We start from the raw sequence: 24,993 nt of genomic DNA on the forward strand, positions 1-24,993 counted from the left end.
AATCCATTATATATGTATAATAAGAAATGTAATTACACATTTCCATCTGGCTGCAATTATGTCAATAAAAAAAGACATATATAGCTCCTGTCCCACAAGATCCCAATTCATTAGGCGTGTCTTTTATACTGAGATATGGAACCAACCAGAAAAAAAAAAAAATTGCCTGTTTCCCCTTCCTCCTCCTCCCCAACTTTCCCCTCAAACACACAAAAAAGTTGGCTTTTAAACACACACCAAAAAAAAAAAATCAGAAAAGAAAAAACAAACCCTACCACACAATAAGGAATAAACCTACTAGTGCTCCCCCCCTTATCTGCATGTATCTAATTAGTACTGCCTTTTGTAAAAAAAAAAAAAAAAAAAAAAAAAGCCTTTGTAAGCTTACTGTAAAGTTATTTATGAAGGACGTAGTGGTGGCTACCTATGTGTGGGAATGGGAAACTATTAAAAGTAACAAAGTCAGCTTGGAGACTTCCCTCCTAACTCAGGAGAAGATTTTGCAACCTAACACACAATTTTCTTAACGTCAGAGATACCGCCTTGGCTGCATGGGGTAAAGACTACACCAGGTGACTGGCTGCATTTCTTGGCCTAGGAGCACATTTCAGTCCTTTGCTACTGAGGCGCGGCCCTGCGTGCGAGGATGTTACTCCTCGTGAAAATGTGAGCGGGGCCGAGCATTCTTTGCAACCTAGACTGCCTGGCTTTGCCAAAGCACTCAGCCAGTGCGTGCAGACTGTCCCTGCTAAGCAGTAGGGAGATTTTACACACACAGGCTGGCCAGACTGCATTGTGTACCTAAAAAGCACTGGTACACAAAGTTTTTATGGTTTCAAGATCAGTGAAGTTTTCTTCTAACTTATTCATCATCCAGGGACTATGAGGAAAGGAACAATCAGAGGGGGAAACACTTGCCAATATAAAAAGACCCAGTATGAACATTTGTCCCTTAACTCATTTTCAGCTGGAAAGGAACACTTGGGAGCATGGTCAAGAGCCATCCAGAAGATGGTTTTCTTTTGCAAACAAAGGATACTTACGAAAATGGAAACCTTTAGACCAAAATGTTTTATTTTTAATACAAGAAATATAATTGTGTCAATACAGATTCTGCTGCTGATAAATTTATTCACTGCACTCCCTTGTTCAAGCAAGCCACCCACTGGAAAACAGAGAAGACGGGGGGAATCAAACAGCCTCTGCACCATCTGATTTACCATGAGTTCTAAAAATTTATATGCAAGAACACACAATGAGGGTCGGGAAAAGCACTCATGTATTATTAATTTCAATTTCAACAGATATGAACTACACTTCATTTGCTTCAAGTAAATGTCAGCACAACCACATTTTTTCCTGAAAACGAATCTTGACCACTGAGATTACATAAGGCACACACTTGCGATGAGGGCAGCTCCTGAAACAGCACTTTGGTAAATCAGGGATACTTCCACGTGCAATCATTACCTGGTGAGATTCCATACAACTGGGAACGTGGCCATGACTTATCCATACGCAGCCAGTGCATTTTTGAAAACTCAGTTTGGCTTCCAAGGCTGAAGTTTCCAGAAAGGCATGTAATATCGTGTTACCTGTAACACGATTTAGGATTTAGGATTTAGGACACTGTGCCCTGTTACGAATCCAGATAGAGAACCATTTTTAAAACACTGGTGTAAAGGCCAAAAATTGTTTTAGAATAATTCTCATGGGTGACAGAAGGAAACAAAAATGACCTGGGGCGTTTTGACAAGCTGTAATAACTGGGGCTAGAATAGAAGTCACTGTGGTCTGTTACCAAATTAATGAGGAAACTAACTTACTCCCGACAGGCTCTTACAAGCAGTGTTAAGCCCACCTTTCCAACAAGGTCAGGCTCAAAACAATGACGCTGAAGTGTTTGAGACGCCTGAGGACCCAGCACACATACACAAGGACTGGGAGAATGCGCTGCCCTCTAAAGCTGACATGCCCCAATCTTCACAAAGCCACCTGTGTGGTTACAAGTTCTAGAAAAAAGAAGTATCCTGGGCTGACCACTGTCCTGAACTCAATATGCACCCACTGTGAAGAAGGGCCTTCTACCCACGGATGACAGCCTCGTGGGCATAAGCTAGAGTCAACCAAGCAGCAGGGGCAAGGGAGAACAAGATCCCGTCTCAATCCTTTGCCCAAGAAACAGAATTATTTACTAACTGCCATCCCATCATGATCCCCACCATCCAACTGGAAGAACAGAGTTTATTTACATTAAATAATCAGGTAGATTAAAAAAAAAAAAAAAAAAAAAAAAACCTCCACTGAACTATTCAATTTCCTAAACAAAAAAATGTAATGTCATTGTGAAAAATGTGAGCACAATGTTAAACCCTGTAAAATAAAGTTTACAGAATTCTAAGTTGGCTTTCTCTCTCAAAGAAACACTTGCCTTACAGAGAGAAAAAGGAGAGACTAAGCCAATTTGGCTGGGAAGCGAAGAGGTAGCAAATAAAATTCGCTTCTCCAAAAATATTCCTTTTCTTCTACATGGAAATTTGAACTCACACAGGACAAGCAATCAAAAAATGCTCCTTCCTTCCTTAATGACAAGGGACATTACGATATGGTTGCAACCCAAACTTCAGGATGAATAAGGAGTGATTAACACAGACCACCTACTGTGTACAATGTTAGGGGTGCTAGTGAGAGGCCCACTTAAGCAACCTGATTTCCTTCTATGACGGGAGACCAGGCCACAGATGAGGAAGGAAAAGCGGGTGTATTGAATCTTCTCTTGATTTCCCTGTTCTCTTTTATACTGACACAAACTAAATATGAGGTCAAATTCAAGTACTGGATTTTTGGCTTTATAGATCTTTTAGGTAAGTAAACAGCGAAGTTATACACTTGGAATCAATCAGAGATTCATACTGAATGACAGACTGTGGGGATCTGTCCTGAAATCTAATACATCCCATGTCTTTACTGACAGTATTAACAAAAACGCTTCTTTTTCCTGATGCAATTGTTTATGAATCTTTCTCTAATAGGTTCATCTATTATCCCCTGAGAATGAACTGGGTTGGATTACAAATGCTAGATGTGGGGGGGGAAAAAAAGTTTAAATGATCTCGACCTTGAAAGGATGTTCCCACAGAATAAAAATGAAATTCAATAGGAATAAGTACCCTCAGTAATCGAGATGGAAAAAATCCGTGCAAATGCATGACAGAGAGAAATGAAAAAATGCAAGGACTGTATGCAGATCATAGATGACCACAGGTCAAAATGGGGCTGGTAAGGTGGGACCGTATTGAAAAAAATAATAAAGAACAAACAAGGTACAGAAGCCCTCTGCACTCAAAATTGCTGTATTTCTTCGGATGACTTAGACAAAGGTTTCCAGAGTCCCGTATACATCAGTTTCAGAAAAGATACCCAAATACTCTGACCTCATGACTGTACCTCAAGTGCTGGGTTCCATTATTTACTTTCCCAAAAAGAAAACACCTAGGATGACACAGGACAAGATTTCATCCCTGCCTTTTGAGAAACGATGGAAGGAACGCCTCATATTTCGCATAAAGAAGAAAGCGAGGCCTAGGAGTGTCATGAGGCCAACCTCAATTATTTGGAGGAGCAGATGTGTTCCAGTGGGTTCCAGAGTCCCAATGTCCCCAACGAACGAACCCAGGATGAGTTTCAGGACAGACTAAAGTCCAATAGATGAAAATTTCCTCACAAACAAGAATCACCCAAGAATTAATTCCTCTCGGGGAATGATGTGGCCACTACTGAATACAAGCTAACGAGAAATTGGGGGACATTACAGAGGTGACTCAAATATGGGGTACAAGCTTGGACTTTAAAACACATCCTTCACTGAGATTCTATAATTGTAACTCTCCATGAAAAACTTCACATGTGTTCATTACAGTCATCAAGACTCATAGGCCGACTTCCTGGAAAAAAAAGCAAAGGGCTCTAAAAAACAATAACTTCCTTTCTATCTACCCCTCAAAATGTAGGAAAAGAAGAAAAGCAGAGAAAAACCTCATCTGCATTAATAATAGTAAAGGACTGGGGGCGCCTGGGTGGCTGAGTCAGTTAAGCATCCAACTTCAGCTCAGGTCATGATCTCACAGTTCACGAGTTCAAGCCCTGTGTTGGCTTCCGTGCTGACAGCTCAAAGCCTGGAGCCTGCTTCAGATTCTGTGTCTCCCTCTCTCTCTCTCTCTACCCCACTCTGGCTCGTACTCTCTCTCTCTCTCAAAAATAAACATTAATGGGGCGCCTGGGTGGCGCAGTCGGTTAAGCGTCCGACTTCAGCCAGGTCACGATCTCGCGATTCGTGAGTTCGAGCCCCGCGTTGGGCTCTGGGCTGATGGCTCAGAGCCTGGAGCCTGTTTCCGATTCTGTGTCTCCCTCTCTCTCTGCCCCTCCCCCGTTCATGCTCTGTCTCTCTCTGTCCCAAAAATAAATAAACGTTGAAAAAAAAAATAAATAAATAAATAAACATTAAAAAAGTCTTTTTAAAATAGCAAAGGACTTATCCATCAGGAGCAATACAAATGGACCAAATAGAGCCTGCTGGGAATATGCACGCCTCTTACGCTTGTGAAATAGCGCAGAGCTGAAGGAAGCAAGTGGCAAAGGTTCGGAAAGACTCCTGACATCCCCTGACTTGGAAGGGTAAGTAAGTCCTTAACTGAAACTCACCTTCCTGCCTCTACGAGCTGTGGAGGAGCTAAGGGGAGAGTGTTGAGCAGCCCACCCCCGTGTTTCCTCTGAGCAGGCAGGGTTGAGGGCGGAAAGCACTCCTACTTTACGAAGTGGCCTCAAGGAAATACACCCACAGGGACGCACAGAACCTGAAAGCCATCAACGACAAGGCACTCTCCGGAAGGATTTCTCACCAAAGAGGCTGGCTCGCCCAAAAGAGGAGGAACAAGTGGGCCCGGACGTAAAATACAATGAAACTGAGGAGCAGCAAAGCTCACAGACTGAGGCTGTCCACTGGCACGGAGCCTCCCATACTGCCCTACTCTGGCCAGAGAGGCACTAAAAACAATATATACCATCATCGGCCAGCCCTCCGGCTCAAGTGCTAAGGGAAGGACATGAACCGACCCAAGACAAATAGGGAAGGAAGTCAATGAGATTCCACCCACACTATTTTTGGACAAACGGTAGGGCCGGACAAAATGTGAAACACTCGGAAGAGGACAAGGCGCAGAACACGCGAGAAAGGAAAATGTAGACAACGCTCTGGAAGATTTACTCTAGGAAACAGAAGGAAAGAAAAAAACAATGTATAACGGTTCTGTACTATCAAGAATACTTAAGAAAATGTGAGCTGTTTGACACAGGATATTAAAACATAAAATAAGGTCGAAAGAAAACTGTCAGAGCTAAGGGAGGAAATAAGGATACTGCAGAACTTAAAAATGAAGTCGAGGAATAAAAATCGTATAGCAGGGGCACCTGGGTGGCTCAGTCGGTTGAGTGGCCGACTTCGGCTCAGGTCGTGGTCTCGTGGTCCTTGAGTTCCAGCCCCGCGTCAGGCTCTGTGCTGGCAGCTCGGGGCCTGGAGCCTGCTTCGGATTCTGTGTCTCCCTCTCTCTCTGCTCCTCCCCTGCTTGTGCTCTATCTCTCTGTGTCTCTCAAAAATAAATAAATGTTAAAAAGAAATTAAGAAAAAATCGTATAGCAGAACTCCCATCATTCCAGCTATGTGCCAACCACGGGCAAGTCAGCATTGCAGGAAAGCTATCGGAGCAAATCACACAAGGAAAAGAATGGAGAAATGAACCTATCAGACGCAAGTTGACAACTTTGGCAGAGGAAAAACAGAAGTCCGATACATGAAGACGTGGTGTGACGAAAGAGGAAAACAATTCCTGCGGAACACAGAAAATAACCCAATGGTAAATTGGGGGAAATCTTCGAAATGAAAGGATTAAGATACAGATGGAATGGGTTCACAGTGCTTCAGGATAAATAATAAAGAATATAAAACACTGAAGCAAAAGCCTAGTGAAGTTATTAAAGTTGCATGTTAAAGAAAGAAAGAGACACCCAGATAGAAAAGGCAAATCACAAAGAAAAAACCATTCTGGCTGACTACAGACTCCTCATCAAATTTAGATGTCAGAAAACAATGGAGCAACATCTATCACGTAGCAAGCAATGTGGGCGGAAAAGACGCAGAGTCCAAGAATGCTATGTCCATGCAAGCCGTCATTAACGTGTGAATCCCACAGAAAGGCATTCTGAAATACACAGGAAAAATAAACACATTATCCATGGACCCTTCACAAAACATCTATCTGAAAGCAAAATCCAGCCAACTCATAAGTGAATGAAAATAAATAAAAGCATATGATTAAAGAAATTGAAAGAAGAAATATCTGGTGATGAGCATTTATGTAAATACAGAACTAATGCTAAATATGTAGTTTTAATTACAGACGCAAACATATATAAATACTAAAATTTGTGAATGAATGCTGAATAACAAATAAGCAATACATAACAAAATACTTTGATGGGTTTCTTTAGGCTTAGCTAGAAATGATTCCCTGTGATCATCCCAGGCACTGAATACGAAATCAAAGGATTAAGAGTTTTAGAAAGTGCAAAAATAAATTAACTCTGTGTATGAACTTTGCAGAATTACAGAATAATTTGTGAAATGTTAATGTTCCCATCGGCTGCAAGATCAAACGTTAACTCTATGCTGGTGGAAGTGAACAGAAGCAGTGAGAGGAGGAGTAAAAGCAGAAGAAAAACCACTTCAGGGTAAGAGAGCAGATCTACTGAATCTGAAGTCAGGAAGTTGTGATCAAGGGGAAGACCAAAATACACAAGATGTGGATTAAAAAAAAAAAAAAAAAAAAGAGCATGGAAACGATCCTGAATGTATCTTGAATACGAGGTACACCTCTCACTCCAACTGACACAAATATCCTTTTTACACTCAAATTAAGAAAGTTTCAGTTTTCTCTATTGATGTTTAGCCTTTCAGTGACCATCAATAAAATTACAGGGACAGACACGAACCTTCAGAAAAATGTCCTTAGCCACAGATTACTTCATGTTGTTCTTATAAGACTTTTATCATTTGATGGGATGCCTGGGTGGCTCAGTCAGTTAAACGGCGGACTCTGGCCGAGGTCATGAGCTCAACGGTTTGTGGGTTCGAGCCCCGTGTCAGGCTCTTTGCTGACAGCTTGGAGCCTGGAGCCTGCTTCGGATTCTGTGTCTCCCTCTTTTTCTCTGCCCCTCCCCTGCTCACGCTCTGTTTCTTTCTCTCAAAAATAAACAAACATTTTTTAAAAAAAGACTTTTATCATTTGATACATTCAGTGTTGTCTCAGGGAAGACAGAAAAGTAAAATACACATATAAAATAAAATGTGTAAAGAGTATTACTAACCATTAAGATTTAGAGAACCCTCTTAAGTCTGGTATCATTAACTTGTCTATAATAGGAGTAAGAAAAATTCAGAACATGCAAATTACACACCAGTAAAGCCGAGAATGGATGCAATACAGATGAGGGACTGGTAAATTATAGCCATAGTGCCAAATCTGGCTTGCTGCCTATTTTTGTAAAAAAAAATAATAATAATAAAAAAAAAAGTTTCATTTGAACACAGCTGTACCCATTCACTAACAAAGTTTATGACAGAGTTGAGTAGCTGCAACAGGGATCATATGGCCTACAGAGCCAAAAATATTTACTATCTCACACTTTACATTAAACGTTTCTCAACCCCTGCTGATAGGTGAACAAATTTTGCTCCATTGTACATGGTGGCGGGAGGGTGGGGAGAGTTGCGGGGAGAAGGGCAAAGTAAAATTAAAAGCAGACTATGTACCTTTCAAATTATTTGAGGTGGGAAACAGAACAAGAAACCCAATACAAACCAAATAACAAAGAAGGGAAAGCAGGAAGGAGGAGGAAATGGAAAGAGGAAGAGAACTGCCAGAAATCAATAGAAGAGTCAGAAGACAGAAATCAGATGCAAAAAAAAAAAAAAACAACTGTATCTATATAATATCCACATGTGTGAGTTGAATGAACTCATCTACTGAAGCAGGAAGAGTCTCAAACTGGGGGTAAAACAAAAACAAACAAAACCTCTCAGAGGAGCAACAAAAAGATTAAGAGTAGTTGAAAACAGGGGCACCTGAGTGGCTCAGTCAGTTAAGCGTCCGACTTGGGCTCAGGTAATGATCTCGCAGTTCATGAGTTCGAGCCCCGCGTTGGGCTCTGTGCTGACAGCTCAGAGCCTGGAGCCTGCTTTGGATTCTGTGTCTCCGTCTCTCTCTGCCCCTCCCCCACTTGCACTCCATCTCTCTCTTAAAAACAAATAAACATTAAAAAAAATTTTTTTTAAGAATAGTTGAAAATAAATGGAGAAACAGACCAAGCAAATGAAAAGACCCATACGAATCCCAACAAAGTTGAATTCAAGATGCAAAAGAATTGATTTATTTCAAAAAGTAATGTTATACAATGCAAGCTTAATTCTCAAGGACATTTTTAAGGCACCTGAAAACAGAATACTTACATATACAAAACAAAAATCTCTGGAAATACAAGAAATTGTCATAAACATTACAGTAATGGAAGGCTTCAGCTCAATTCTCAGTACTTGGTTGGTTCACAATATAAACAAGGAGATTCACTACAAATACAAGCAACAAAATTAAATAGCACTCATAATCTTATGTTTTATTATATACACACACACGCACACACATACACACACTTTACGTATTCATAAAACAAAAACTGACTATATGTCAGACTACCATTCCAAGAAAGTAAAAATGAATGCCTCGCTGGCTCAGTTGGTCAAGCATACGACTCTTGATCTTGGGTTAAGAGTTCCAGTCCCATGCTGGGTGTAGATTTCTTAAAAATAAAATGTTTAAAAAAAAAAAAAAAAAAAAGCAGGGGCACCTGGGTGGCTCAGTCATTTGAGCGTCCAACTTTGGCTCAGGTTATGATCTTGCAGTTCGTGGGTTTGAGCCCCGTGTCAAGCTGTGTACTGACAGCTCAGAGTCTGGAGCCTGCTTTTTATTCTTTGTCTCCCTCTCTCTCTGCTCCTCCCCCACTTGCACTGTCTCTGTCTCTCTCAAAATAAATAAATAGAATTTAAAAAAAAAAAGGAAAGGAAAAACAGTACAGACCATATTCTCCTATCAAAATGATGTAAGACTAGAAATAACAAAAATCATAAACATTTAGAAATTTTAAACTATCTTCAACAACCCTGGTTCAAAGATAAAAATCAAAACCATAATTTTAAAATGTCTGTAAAAGAATAATATCAACACTACATAGAAACAAGTACAAAAATTCAAAGATTTAAACACTTCTAATTCAAACCTAGAAAATACTAAAATAATCAAACAATTTTAACTCAAGAAAATACAAAAAGTAAAACTAAATAAACCTAGAAATATTTCAAGAAATAAAATAATAAAGATAAGGCAAGAATAAATAACAAGGGTGCTAAGACCCCACAACGGGGAAAGAATATGTCCTTTCAATAAATGGTACTTGGACAACTAGATATCCACTTGTAAAAAAAAATGAAGTCAGAACCCAACCTCACACCATATACAAAAAGCACCTCAAACTGCATGAGAGACTTACATATAAGACCTGAATCTACAAAATCCTTAGAAGAAAACATGAAAGTAAATCTTTGAGACCTTGGATTTAGCAAGTTTCTTAAAAGTAAAAGCACAAGAAACCGGAAAAAAAAAAACCACCATCAAAAACATCTGTGTCAGTACAATTTTGCACATGGCCAAACCTGTCCTATAATCTTATCCGTTCTATTTTCTTTTCCCCTACAGCACCCACTCCATCCTTCTGCAGATAAAATGGTCAATTTTCTAGAAATATCGGTTAATAAAATGGAAGTAAAAAGTGACAAAAACCTAACTAAATCATAAACTGAGGTATTTGTTAGTTATTTTTATAAATAGGCAGTATACAAACGAAAATTATAAAAACAGAAATGAATAGAAATTTATCCAATAAAATGCAAAAAAATACGTTTGGGTTTGTTTGTTTTTACCTATCACGTTGTCAAAATAGTCACTAACGCACATTAGAGGTGGTGAAGTAATTAATACAACCTATCTGAAAGATAAAGTGGTGATGTGTATCAAAATTTAAAGTAAGTCTGTCATTTGGCTGATGACCTAACTCTGAGGAACTTATCTGCTCAAGGGTCAATTGTACAAGTGTACAAAATGGATCCCCTGCAATATTCACTGCAGCATTAACTGTAACTTTTTCAAATGGAATCAAACTAACTATCCATCAGTAGGTAGAGGTCAGGTGTAAGTGCTAGTAAACGTGCTGGTTAATATTTAACAAGTTCTCCCAGTGGGAGGGGAAAGCCCTGATTGGTAGCACCTGCCAACTTCTGTGACGTAAATACTCCACATCTTGGCTGATTTCAAGCTATCCAGGAGAAGTCACTGAACAGAGAATCGAGAAGAAATGTGTCAAACTTTCATGAGTAGATACAAGCTAACTGCAGCACACCACTGTGAAGACTGAAAATACGCTGCAACTACAATTAAAAAAAAAATACACTGTCGCACTAACAAGCATAAATGTGATGTAAAAGGTTTATATTAACAGGGCAAGATATCCATTCCGTATTACTGGATGAAAAAACCAATTACATACAGAAGAACTTATGTTATATAATCTCCAACAGTATGAACTTCCATGTGTATGTATTTCACTGCCATTTTGGAAGAAAAAGAATCATACAACAGTGATATGTAAACACTACATTCAACCTAGTTTCACCTACAACAACAGTAAATCTGACTTTCATGGAGTATCTAAACCAGAATCAGACCTTTATTTCAAAACAGAATAGAAAAAGATCAACATATATGGCTTCAAAATAATTTAAAACTTCTGTATTAAATAGTTCAAAACAAAGACAAAGAAAAACAAAACACTGGGGTTAAGTTATTTACAGTAAATATGAAAATGGCATAAACAGACAAAGGAAATAAGGAGACAACTTACAAAATAATAAGTTCAACTAGAAACAAACACATGGGCAAATGATCATTCTCACTAGTGATCAAATAAATGCAAATTTTAAAATCACATACCTTTTTTTTGCCTGTTAACTCATTAATACTCTCATAATATTGCTCATGATATTGCAAATTGCATACAATCACTTCAAAATGTGTCTTAGGTGTGTGCAATCAAGTCATAAAATTTTTCATAACCTCAGACCTAGAATTAACATTTCTATTAATCTATTCTAAAAGCATGTGTGTGTTTAAAAAATGCTAACTCCATCACAGCATTATTTTCAAAATAGTAACATTGAGAGAAATCTAGGTGTCCAAAAAAATGAGCGTAAGCAAGCAAATTAATATGTATCCTCTAAAAGAATATTATACAGCAATTCTAAATTCTAAATATTAATATGAAGTCATACAATCATATAGAAAATGCTTACAACACAATGTTATATTATTATACAGTATGATTACACCTGAGCAAGACACATATAAAAATAAAACAGACTAGAAAGGAACACACACTCATACAAATCATGTTTCTTAAGTTAGTACACTCTGAATAAGTTCATGAATAAATTTTTTTAAAATTTCAAACTTTGTGTAAAGAAACGATTCCATTATTTATAAGATTTCACTGAACAATGAAACATAATAACATTGTACATCTGAAACTAATGTAACATTGTATATCAACTATACTTCAAAAAAGGTTAACACCCTTTAAAAAAAAAAAAGTTATTCACATAGAAGGGACTCATTCTTTTGAAGGGCGTTGTGAAAACAAAATAATGTATTTCTTAAGAATGTAAGAAAATTCTTAACTGGAAGAAAATAAACACTTCTTGACTCAAACTCTATTAAATATGACAGTTCTTCTCATCATTAAACTTTACTATTTTAGAAGACAATCATACCACCAAAGGATAACTATCTCAAGTGCTCTTATTTTGCTCCAAAAAGAGAATAAAATACAATATAAACTCAGGCAATAGCATGCTGTCTGAAGATATATAAAGAGAGAATGTATTTAATAGAAAAAAAAATCATTGTGTGACCCCATGATTCAATACACTGGGATGCATATGCATTAATTAATTCTGGGAAGGATACACTGTAATTTGAGTAGCAATTCACAGATAGACTCTAGGGATTTAGAAAAACCTTAGACAAGAATCTCTGTTCCCACAATAAGCATGGCCTGGAGTGGAAAGCCCTTATAGCAAATGTGTTTCTCAAAGGACACAGCTGGTGATTTTCATGAAAATATATTTGGAATCAAGATTTCCTAAGCAATACTATTAACGAAGTCCTATGATTTCCCCCCATTAAAATGCAACCTTTTGTCAAGAACCGTATGCGTAGGGAAATACAAATTGCTTATCAGAAACTAATCAAGCAACATATAGGTATATTCTCTCACAGAACATGGGAAACTTTGGGGACTCGACGTTACAAGAGACTAGTATGTGCCCAAAGTTTTTAGTCATTTCTAATGTGCTCTGGATAACATCTCAGGTGGTGACCCAACACATCATATAGGAGGTGCAGAGGACACGCCATTTATTAGTCTGGACCACAGCAAGGGCCGTCCATCTCCAGAATCCGTGTCCTATCTGAGTTGGCTCCAAGAGGATCCGGTAGCTTGGCAAAATGTTAGTTCTTGACCCATTAGGAATCGATTGGTCATGAAAATAGGGGTTGATTTCAAGTATCTTTTGTTTCAGCTCTTCCTACCTTCTCTTCTCAAATTAATCAAATTATTCAAAATATATTTGCCTACATTTTCGAGTCAAGAAATCCTCATAACTCGATTCTATCATGAACAAAAGCACCCCATTTCAAATGCTGGTCATAAATGGAAACAGGCTTCAGGGCTTATTGAGTAATCTACTCCCTGGGCTTGGATGTAATAGCCCCAGAATGTGAACAGCTCCTAAGAGAACACAATCAATTGACAGGTGCCTTGATCAGCTAAAATTACAAGATTACTTCCATGTATTACATGCCTCCACAGTGAGTGTGAATCCACTTTGGCAAGACTATCTCAGGCTACTATGTATCTACTTATTGCCTTGGGCAACTGACAGGTGCTCTATTGTAGGAGAAGCAAGCCAGGTGAAAGCAGATTTCCTGCACAAGGATCTCTCAAGAGACATTCTAATAACCCATCGCCAGATTAGCAGAGTTCTCAGTACAGTAAGAGATGCATTTCTGTCACCTTCAGCAGCTGCCAGGTTAAATACACACACACACACACACACACACACACACACACACAGAGGAATCGAATCATGGTGTACATTTTCTTTTTAATGTGTGAATGGTTTTTCTCAGGACACTGCTTGACATGAGTTTTGTGCCTGGTCTATTTAACCATCTCTGGGGGTAAAAGGTCAGGGGAGGACGCATGCAACAAGAGCACCTCCCACACAAGCAGACTGCTGCCCTTGCTCCTCTCCCAATCTGGGATCGGGGAAGCAAGGGCACAGGAGACGTGACCAGATGAGGAAATGCAGGGGGGGCAGTGGAGCTCGTAAGAGAAGCTGCATTGGCCTGGCACTTTCCAACCACAGGCCAACGCACAGAGCACCTCTCTGTTGTTCTCCTTTCCTTCCTCCAGAGTCTAGCGAAGACACGACCGCACCACCCCTCCAGGGAACAACAGCCTCTGTCCAGCCAAGCCCCGCCAGACTCACATTACTCTCCTTCATCTGTGACTGCTCTCCTTTTCCCCTGCACCTGTCCAACTCCATATCCAAAATCAAGCTGACAAGATAATGAGGAAGAGGCTGCGGCCGGGAGGAAAGCAGGGGTCGACGAGTGCCAGACCCCTGCCGGGCACCTCCAGGGGAATTGGGCTCTTCTGCAGACCTAGGCTGTGAGTCTAGCTGTTCTTTCTTCACAGAGCCCTTTCTCCAGAATGCAGACAAGAGACACAGGAAGTCGCCTCCTTGAAGTTTCTCTGAACATGGTCATGACAGCTAAGGGCAGTTCAGAAACACCGTCCACTACCTGTTTTTCTGATTTCAATGAAGGCCCCGTGAAAAAAAAGATGGGCACAGGAATGTAAGAGGAAATGGACACAAATGCTCCGTTCCTGGGTTGATTCTAAATCTCCCCTGGAAGGTGCTAGAAAAGGAGTCTACTGGCTCCCAATACACAGCAGTCCCCCAAACGTGCTCCACCAAGGTGTGAGGCACTCCTGGAGCCCAGACTCAGATGACTGACCCGCTCTCACTGAAAATGGCAGAAACGGGCTTGGGCAGCAGGTTCTCTGCAAGCAAATGGAAAGCATTGCTTAAAGCCCAATGAAGGGGAAAAAACTAGTAGCAGTGGGTCAAAGACAGTGGTCTAAGGGTACCCACGAAAGCTCCGGGGCAGGGGCCTGAGCAGGGCAGCACTTGAACACTGCCTGGTCCGCAGGCTCCACCCCTGCGCCTGCCAGGATATCGCCCTTCCTGCAGGAAGCAAGAGACCCATGCTGATATGACAGGAGGCTTTTGATACCATTCCCTGTGAAGGCAGTGAAACTATCAGCGGCGTGCCAGGCGGCATGGGGGCCGCTCTGGCCAGACTCGCTGATGCCTCCTCACTCTTCCCCGGAGCCGCCGAGCCTCCCGCAGGGTGCTCAGGGTGTCTTCCGGAAGGGAAGGAGAGGACGGTGAGGGCAGCCAGGAGTCCACCAGACCTGCCGATGCCTCCTGGAGGGCCTGTCACCACTGCAGAGGGTTGGGGCTCGGGGCCCCTCATCCAGGGATGAGCCTGGGCAGAAGGTGGCCAAGAGGCCAGAGCTGCAGACGGGGAAGCGGAGCAAGTTTCAACGTTCAGACAGCCGTGAGGTTCGGTCCAATGTCTTCATTCTACAGGTCTCTGTAGAAACAGTCCAGGAACAAATCCTTTTCCCTGAAGAAACACCTTCACAACAGTTCAAAGAGATATAGGGCAGGACAGCTTGACCTCCCTTTAGTTACAGGTTTTAGAAAAAACACACGAAACTAAACCAATGTGTGTGGGGGGGGAGGGGTGTATTTATTTACCCAAATAAACTTCCACAGCCCCTGCTACTGCTTCTCTGTGCTTGACCAATTCTCAAAAAATATCACGAGTGTTAGAAAGACAAGAGTTAAACCCGCAGCAAGTACCCTGGCATTCTTTTAAGGGCAAACTAGGAACAAGAATTAAAGTCATCCTGTATTATTAGAACAAGTCACAGGAAATGGGTCAGCTCTTTAGGACAAGAGGAAAACTGCACTTACCATCTGCAGAAAGAACCTGTAGTATAATGAAGCCGCTCTGGAAAGGGGAGGCGCTAAAATATCCGTTCAGAGGGTCAGAAACTAACACTGTATCTTTGCCTTAAAAAAACAAACCCCAAAACATGCTCAGGCTGACTGGGTGTAACAAAAGCAAAGGCCTCTGCTGATGCTACCCCCCCCCCCGCCCCGACATGTACAGAAATACAATTAGAGGGGCTTTAAGGCTCTCTAGGTACGGAGATGAGAACGCTCACATCATGAAAATGGGGAAGATTCGCTCTTACTCCACACAGGCCTACACGCACCGTCCTCCTTTCTAGCAAACGCACTGCATCCTATTTTGAAACCCAGTGGGGTGTGATAGATTATCCAGCACTGGCTCACTCACTCTCTGCTGGGAATTGTGAACCAGTCTCCAGTCCCTGCCCTCTGGAAAAGGAAGGAGAATTCTACATTTTGTTCAGTAACAATGTATTTTGTTCCGGGGACTCAAGTGTTGCTAAAGAGAGTTAATTATCTCCTACAAGCACATTCACAAGTGCCCTTTTAGTCTAGTAAAGCACCCAACTTCCCCTCACCAGCTCACAGCCACATGTTTGAAGGAAGCACCAACTTGGAAGTTCCCTAAATCTTAAAGAAATGTGCGTGCCAGGGAGTCTAAGAAACGCTTCCTGGCACCAAAGGGCACTGGGATGAAAGGGTAAATGAATGGGCGGTGTTTGCACAGAAGGGGGCTGTAGCAAACAGCTGGAATAACGGGCGGGTAAGCCACTCAAATGCTTGTCTTATTTTTTTAAATGTTTGCTTTTGAGAGAGAGAGAGAGAGAGAGAGAGAGAAACAGAGTGTGAGCAAACAAGGGGAAGAGACAGAGGGAGACACAGAATCCTAAGCAGGCTCCAGGCTCCGAGCTGTCAGCACTGAGCCCGACCCAGGGCTGGAACCCACCAACCATGAGATCATGACCTGAGCCGAGGTAGAACGCTTAGCCGACTGAGCCACCCAGGTGCCCCAAAGTGCTGATCTTTAGTTGCAGTCACCAGGAAGTATACAGAAGATGCCAGCAATCACCCTGCTTGCCCTAACAGCAAAAAGAAAGGTAGGGAAGAAACAATAAAAATAAAGATTTCATCAGAGTCTTGAAAATGTAAAAAAGCAAAAGAAAAACTCTTGATTTTTTAACAACCGGTGGTGATCAAAAAAAAAAAAAAAAAAGTCAAATTCCAGGAAGAGGCAATTAATACATGATTTCAGTTCTCTAAAGGGAAAAAACTCAAGGCTATTTTAGAATTATGCATGACTATGTTTCTAAACATCACTATTCACTTCCTTCAACATAGCCAAAAAGTCTCACTCTCGCTCTTTCTGTGGATCAATTATTGTTCCTTTCTGTGAGGTTTCAGGAATACAATGGCATTAATGACATTCCTGTTCCCAACCGCACCACAATCTATTCCGCACTTCCTTGAAACAACTACTTTGTTTCTTAAGTAGTCAAACTGCTCACAATCCAAAATTAATCCTGTAATAAAGGTGCATGGAATTTTTAAATTTCAAAGGACCTGTGTAACAGTTTTCCATTCAAACTGCTGCATGCGCTTCTATTGGCTTTTCAGGCTGAAACAATATGAGAACGCTCAACTGAATCACTCCCGCTAGACAATGAATGAGAAGCAGGACCAGGAGACAAAGACTATTCCGTTGTTAAAACCCAACTGCTTTTACTGTGCCCCAGGTGGCCCACGAAACGGCAAAGAGGAGTGTGGCAAATGGAGAACATATGGATGATGCACGTTAGACGGAAGCAAGAAGTTTACATGCATGTCCTCTGATTGCCCTTTCTTTGGAGAATCCAGCTGCCCACCCTTCTGTGCCCACAAGCCCCCAGTTACTGACAACAGAATCACTGTAAACTGATCAAGGCTTTGTCTATGCTGGGATACAAAAAAAACAAAACAAAACAAAACAAAACCAAAGCCGCCATCTTTGGCCTCAAGGAGCTTCCAACCCAATTACCGCCATCTTTGGCCTCAAGGAGCTTCCAACCCAATTAGTGCTCAAGCGGTCAGTAATGACTTCTCATGGTTGAAGGCATTTTTGCCCATACGCTCCTAGGAAGTAATTCTCAAGATCATCTGCTTTCTCCAGTTGTGTAATCCCCGGGAAGCTTGTACAATGGCCTTGAGATTATTTTGGTTTTTTCTTTGTATTAAGAGCCAATAGAAAAGCCAATGCCAGGAAGGATAAAACTCAGAAGGACATGTCTGTCCGAGGGCGTCTGCTGGGAAACAGCAAAACTGTGAAAAGTACTTGTAGTCTTCGTTGCTGACGAGTAAGAAATAAGGAGTATCTCACACAGCACATTATTTTGCATAAATGAGGGGCTTAATACTTGCTCATTTGACCAGCATTCTCTATGCAGCTGTTCTTTCATAAGATATGTCTGATTTAAAAAAAAAAAAAAAAAAAAAAATTGGAGGAAGTGTTTATTTTCCAATAACTGGCAAGTGTTTGTGGAATAAATGAATTTGAAGTATGTTCTTAACTTTATTTTTAAATCACACGAATTTTGTTCTTAAAATTTAACCATGGAGTCTTTGAACAAAATATTCTGCTCTGATCTCAGAAATTATTGCTAGGTATAAAGGTCAACCCCAGAGCTAGTCAGTGAATTCAGATTTTGGTTCTCAGCATCAAAATACGGATATTTTTGTTTGTCAAGTCCAGATCCATGGCCAACCACCTAGAATTTAGGAACTCATTTCCAACAGCATGGTTAGGTCATTTTTTTTTTCTTTTTACTGCATGATAGATGAGAAATCAGACAGATTTTTACATATCGGTAACATAACAAATCAAAGGTGATTGTGGAACAACTTCCTATCATTTTATTAGTAACAGCTGTTCACGCAAAACAGTGTTTGGGTCTGAGAACAGCTCTGTCTTCAATGTTACTCCATTCGGCAGCACAGGAGAAAACATTCACTGTTTACTGAAGTCAGTTATTGCCACAGATTTAATTACCAGCAATCACACTTTTTACCTTCTATTGCTATTTCACACTTCCCTAGGATGAATTCTGCAAAGATCTTAACATTGCTTAAAAGCCATGATACCAGTTTCCTTTTGAAAAATGTCATCACCCTCCCAGCTGAAACAAGGAAATTAGACTTTAAATTTGTTGCAACAAATACTTGTATTTCCCTCAAGCCAAAACAGTGTCTGGAGCAAACAGGCTCCCTCCCTCTACCTCCTTAGGAAGAAAGCAATCCTAACCTTCTTAAAATGGCTTCTCTCTCCCAAGATGTACCATTTGAGTTCCCTGCTTTTCCTCTACAACACCCAATCAACATTTCCATTAATGTCAACAGAACTAATAACCTCCCCTTAAAGAAAAATTAACATGAATGCTGGAATCAAAATCATCCTTGGAAAATCTAGTTCATTTCTTCTCAAGTGTAAGTTCGCCTGGATCATGAAGAAAAATCTGTTCCTTTTTTCTGCTAAGTTTAGCATAGCACGCAGCCACACAACTGTGAAAGCTGTTTCAGGTCCTTAAAAATTCATCTGTAATAAAAATCATAACTATATTGAATAGGCACCTACAAAATCGAATATAAACCATCTCCTATAAAGTGGAGCTGTGTTGTTGTTATTGTTGTTGTTTTTTAATGAGAAGGAGGCTATCAAATTTATTTGTAATAAACAAAATGGCCACTAAATTATTCTTCTGGTTCTCCTTTCTAAATTTACCTAAAAAAAATCTGAATCGATATATAGGGGATGACTTCACTGTTCAGCATGGTTTTAACATGTGCCAAAGCTCCCATAGGAAGAAGTGACATGTAAGCAGATGGATGAGTTCCACGGCAGATCTAGACAATGGATCTACGTGGCTCAAAGCAAAAACCATACTCTGAAGGCTTTGCTGTAGTCAGAGCTACAATTCTGATTCTTATGAGGGATGCTAACACTCCACCCTTCGGATAGAAACTATAAGTCCCGTGTTTCAAACAACAACAAAAACAAAAAACCAGAAAGAAAAAGAGGAAATGCATCCAAATAAATCCTGACATTTAGAAACATATTTAACACTTGGAAGCAAAAAGAGTAACAAAAATAAAACTGGTTGGTTTTAAAGCAGCCTCATGAACACCATCGTTTGGTATTTCCAGGGAGATGCTGTCATTAGGGCTGCGTACAGGGATCCTTGCCTTCCCTGGTTCTGATGGGCCGTCCTAGACAGCCACTAACTTCTAGGTTAACTCAGACCATCAACATCCCCATTCTTCTCCAGTGAACTCTACAGAGGGGTCGTGGGGCAGGCGCTTTTATCCACGCCCACACGAATGAACTCTCCATACAATCTAAATCTGCCAGGCAATTCCCAGCCTTCTTGCTCTGTAACTGTACAGTTTTCAGTACAAATATATACCTCTCAATTAAAAATATTCCATCTGCCATTCTTTTTTAATTTTTTTCATGTTTGTCCATCTTTTTAACTTTATTGATTTTCTGAGAGAGCACAAGTGCATGGGGGAGGGGTGCAGAGAGACACAGAGAGAGAGAGAGAGAGAGAGAGAGAGAGAGAAAGAGAGAGAGAGAGAGAAAGAAGGTCCCTAGCAGGCTCCACACTGTCAGCACAGAGCCTGACATGGGGCTTGAACACATAAACTGTAAGATTATGACCTGAGCCGAAATCAAGAGTCAGATGCTTAACCCACTGAGCCCCCCAGGTGCCCTCCATATACAACTCTTAAAACTCTGTATTTGATCATTGTGGTTCTCATTTAACTGTACAGATAAATCACAAAAATCTGTCACCTGTATGCTGGAGAATTTAAAATTCACTCTGTTGAGTATATCATGGGGAAAGTGTATGACCAGAAGATGACAGGGTTAAATTAGCTTCTACACGATAAAAAGTAAGCAAGATATCGAATGGTTTTTTTTTCTTTTAAACTTTCATACTTTAAGCATGACTGTTACCATTCCCAAATTCATCCAGCACAGAACTGTAATACACTGGTTCAATGTGTGATGTAACAACTTACATTAACACTTTCTGTCCTGGAATGCACTTACATCCAACAGGCTCAAAGAGTTACATTCAATTGTTTAAAGATCATGATTTTATCTGCCACAGATTAAAAGCATTACATATCCCTGTGTTTCCATAATTTATTCATTACTTTATGCTCCCAATTTGTCGGGGGGGGGGGGTCATAAATAAATGTACTCACTCAACAAACATTTATTGAGAGCATTCTATGAGTTAGGTATTGTGCTAGAAGTTGGACTATCATAGTGACCAGTACAGACACAATCACTAACCTCATAAGCCACTGGCCTAGAAGAGGAAGAAAATCTACAATCATATATGTAATTCAGTTAGAAGATAAAGAATATACATTCTTCCATGTAAGACTGGCCTAAACTCTGCCTATTTTCAATAGGTGGAATTCAATCAATTAAAAAGGTTTGCTAAATCTTCCCATTTGATGATTATCTAAAGAGTAAAGATTTTAAAAACATGTAAAGTAAGAACAGATTTAAGAGGGAAAAGATATATTTTCAAGGAACTAAAAAAATTTTCTGCATGAATATCTGTGACTGAATGCAGGGATTCAAAGCCATTTGTTATACACAGACTTAAAGACACATTAATATTCAATAGTGTGACCTATGTACTACAAATAGAAATATTTAGGGGCGCCTGGGTGGCTCAGTCAGTTAAGCGTCCAACTTTGGCTCAGGTCATGATCTCACAGTTCATGTGTTCGAGCCTCTCATTAGGGTCTATGCTGACAGCTCAGAGCCTGGAGCCTGCTTCAGATTCTGTGTCTCCCTCTCTCTCTGCCCCTCCCCTGCTTGTTCTCTGTCTCTCAAAAATAAATAAATGTTAAAAAAATTTATTTAAATAAATATTTAGTTAGTATTAATACTGATCAATTAGAGGAAATAAAATATACTTTATACCTATAAAGCATATAAAACTTCAACCAAGTTAAAATGTTCTCAGAACTAAATATGGTGTTTTATGGTGGTAAGTTTCTGGGTTCATTTAAAAAAAGAATAAAAAATCAAAATATATTAGTACAGAATTGGAAAATACATTGTCATAATTGCTGTGTAAGTATCAAAAATGATTCCAATTTTACTGCTATACTTTCATTTAGGCAGTTCCCTAATTCTTTACGCTAACACATAAAATAATTATGTGAACAATGCAAAGATCACCTGCCAAATAAATCCATTTCCACTAACATGGTGTCATGTCTTAAACTAAAATTTACTTTGACAATAATCTTATACTGAATGCCATTTAAATATAAGAGTGAACCCTCGGTTTAAATAAGGTAGTTAAAAACATCAGTTAATCTTTAAACTGTGTAAGGATAAAACCCGTAGCCTCCTTTGGACAGGTCGGAAAAGGAAGCTTCAGTGAACTCATCAAAGCAGCTGATCCAAGAGCAGCTCCTCAAACAGAAGCCCTCCCAGATATCTGGTTCAAGTCAACCATTATCTTCCTCCTGGACTCAAAAAACTGTGAAATCAGAAGCCCACACACACAACACACACACATACACACACCCCTACATTTAGGAGAGAGTATTTACTGTAGAAATAGTGTAGGTATCGCACTCCTTCCGCTACAAAAGCAACATATCTAGATCACAAAGCTGTAAGAAATAGTATGTGATGCCTAGGGATCATGTTCCTAACAAAAAGTTGTACAATTTTTGAATGTTACTAATGAATGTAGGTGCTAAATTAATGTCAGATTTTCCACTCCTTCTGATAGGCCATACTTGGGGGCTGGCACAAGGCTGTATTAAATCCTACTCAAATATCTAAAAAGAGACCAAGTTCCCCATTACTACCACTTTAGTAGGAAAACTGTTAATTTTTTTTCTCATAAAATTATCTCCAAGTGCATTTTTAAAACATCATGTTATTTCAATACACAGTATGTAATTATGTCCGTATATGTGTATTTCCCTCAAAGTCTTCCTCCTAGATAATCTAACCTAGGCCTTCCAACAGACAAACCCCCTGCGTTCTAATTCCAGCTGCTGGCACCTAGAGCTGTCACATTTCAGGAAATAGGGATGGCTTGAGAGATCTCAAATGCTGTATTCACAGCTAAACATAAACAAAGACTGTAAACAGGGCAAAAGAAAATCCCTTCTGAAGTCTCTCTAAAACACATGCTTTTTCCCTTAATCGTGCACTTGTACACTCTATGCGTATTTGTCTTCCCCTATTTTTCCCAATCTTGAGAATTTGCAACAAATTCAATCACACATTATTCAGCCATTAGAAGTAGCCCAAAATGAGAAAAAAAAAAACATTTTTTTTAATCTTAATATTCCAAATGCAGTTTCCCACTCCCCTGGCTTCGTTCCCTAAAGCCCACCTCTTTTATCCAATGCTCTGCCTTCTGTTCTTTACAAACAAGTATACATTTATCTAATCTGGTTTCAAGACATAAAGCATGACATGTAAATTAACCATTTGTAACTGTCTGTAATGATTATATTTTGTTCCCTCTTGTAAGTGATCCAGTACCCAAGCAGTTCAGTCCCAAAGGCAACTGGTTCCTTGAACCAGGAGATGGAATGCTTAAGAAATAAAACGCATGCTTCTTCAATCTGAATTGACAGCACAATTTTTCTTTCTTCCAGACATGTCTGAGGAACATTTATTATACACGCAAATATCTTGAACACAAGTGCAGGCATTTTTCAGGCCTGTTACTGCAAAGCTGTTTATTCTTCCTACCACCATAGCTCAGAGTTAGGTCACGCTGGCTTCTATGTGCACCCTGATCCTTGATTCTGAACAGTCTCTGAAAGATAATAATCAATAGAATTCCTCTTTGAGAAATGGCATTTTCTTGATAACTTTGTGTGAAGACAGAACGCTGGGTTGTTGTTGGGTTGGTTTGTTTGTTTGTTTGTTTGTTTGTTTTAGAGACTGAAGGCAAATTTTTGCTCTACACTTCCCGTTTTCCTTCTAGCCTAGATCCCAAAGATATTAAAATGCTGTCCGTTTTAAACAAAAGGTTTCTATTTGTTTCCGGGAGAGTAACTGAGAGGCTGCACTGGTTTTCAGTAGTAACTATTGTGAATTCAGGCCTGCATCTGGGTTGCCTCATTAAACAAAAGAAACCCGTCGCTGTCAACAACCACACAGCACAACCCTCCGTATCCCTCCTTTTTTTACTGGAAGAAATGGTGCTGACGAGAAACAAACCTGTCACCATCCACTGGTCAAGAAACTCTTCTGGATCCCTCCTTTCGGTGGTCTGGTGACCAGAGAGCAGCAGCACTTGTGTGACACATTTGAGCTGGCCTGCCCGTCCCCCCCCACCGAAATACACAAACCCCCTTTCTTTCGAGAGCCAACCACTAGGCTCCCTCATCATCACTCCATGGACAATCCAGTCGCGAGTCTGACCACCATTCCCCCCAGACCCCCACCACTGGAAATGGATGCACACAGGCAACCCTAGCGCAGGCAGTCCCCCAGTGTGCGCCCCGGCTCGGATCGCCACCCTCGGGCCACATGCACGCACGCACACACACGCACACACACCACAGTTCCCCTCTCCGGAACGGGGCGCCACAGCAAAGACACTGGAAGTTCGACCCCGCTGCCCACCTTCCCACCCCCGCACCTCTTCCCCCGAAGGGATTTGCCATTTAGCAGATGCACAGCATAGAAACGCGCTCCCGGGAGGCACAGCCCTCAGGAATACCAAGGGGCACACGCCGAGGCCCGGGACGGGGCAGCCCCGACCCCTCTGCGCGTGTGTGCTTGCGCGCGTGCGTGTGTGTGTGTGTGTGTGTGTGTGTGTGTGTGTGCGCGCGCGTCTGTGTGTGTGCGCGCGCGCGCGCGTGTGTGTGAATGTGCTGCGCGCGCGCCCGCGCGGGTGCAGGTAGTGGCCGGGGACGCGCCCGCCGAGGGTCCGGGCGAGCCGCGGGCGCCCGGGGGCTGGGGCCGCGGAGGGCAGCGGACCCGGGGGGCCGGGGGCGGCGGGCGGGGGCCGCGGAGGCCCGGCGGGAGGGCCCGAGGCAGCCGGCCCCGGGCTGTACTCACCGAGCAGCAGCAGCTTGAGCTCCCGGCGAGCGTCCCGCTTGTCCCTGCGGAGCTGCCGCTCGATCTCGTCGTTGATCCGCCGGGCTTCCTTGGCCTCCTCGCTCAGGCAGCACGCCATGATGGACTCCAGAGTCATTCTTCCAAAGTGCCTCCGCTGCAGCCCCGCCGGCACCCCCTGCTCACACGCGCGCACACACACCCTCCCGCCCTCGCTCCCCCGAGGCAGCGGTGGCCGCCGAGCCCCCGCCGCCCGGGCGCGCGTCCGGGACGAGCTCGGGGAACGGCCGCGGGGGCTGCGGCCAGGGCCGGGGCCACCAGGTGGGCCGGGGGCGCGGCGGGAGCGGGCGGCTCGGGCCGCCGGGAGGAGCGAGGCGGGCGCGGGAGGCGGCCGCGGGCGCTGGCTCGGGGGGCGCGCGAGGGAAGGCCGCCGCGCCCGGCCTCGCTCAGACGCCCGCGCCTCCTTCCCCGGGAACGGGCGGCCCGCCTAGCCCCCCGCGCCGCCGCCGCCGCCGCCGCCGAGGCTCCCCTAAGCCCTGCGCCCGGCGGCGAGAGCACATCCACC

The 24,993-nt window shown here is 41.8% G+C and overlaps 1 protein-coding gene across 3 annotated transcripts in view; it reads right to left on the minus strand.

Annotated features, from left to right (window-relative positions):
• The window catches only part of LOC112868673 (guanine nucleotide-binding protein G(q) subunit alpha), a 316,778-nt gene extending 292,200 nt beyond the window's left edge, over positions 1-24,578 (minus strand). Inside the window, exon 1 of one of the 3 annotated variants that reach the window (XM_086685047.1) lies at positions 24,432-24,578. In XM_086685047.1, coding sequence (XP_086541173.1) covers positions 24,432-24,567 — 136 coding nt within the window. In that variant the 5' untranslated portion in view covers positions 24,568-24,578. Of the gene's footprint in view, positions 1-23,585; positions 23,608-24,009; positions 24,031-24,431 lie in introns of those variants that run through there. The other 2 variants (XM_086685048.1, XM_025931649.2) reach the window with 2 other exon arrangements.
• Positions 24,579-24,993: the final 415 nt, after the last annotated feature.

The sequence above is a fragment of the Puma concolor genome, chromosome D4 (assembly GCF_028749965.1).
Source record: "Puma concolor isolate L17-30 chromosome D4, mPumCon1.1.hap2, whole genome shotgun sequence".
Classification (NCBI taxonomy): domain Eukaryota; kingdom Metazoa; phylum Chordata; class Mammalia; order Carnivora; family Felidae; genus Puma; species Puma concolor.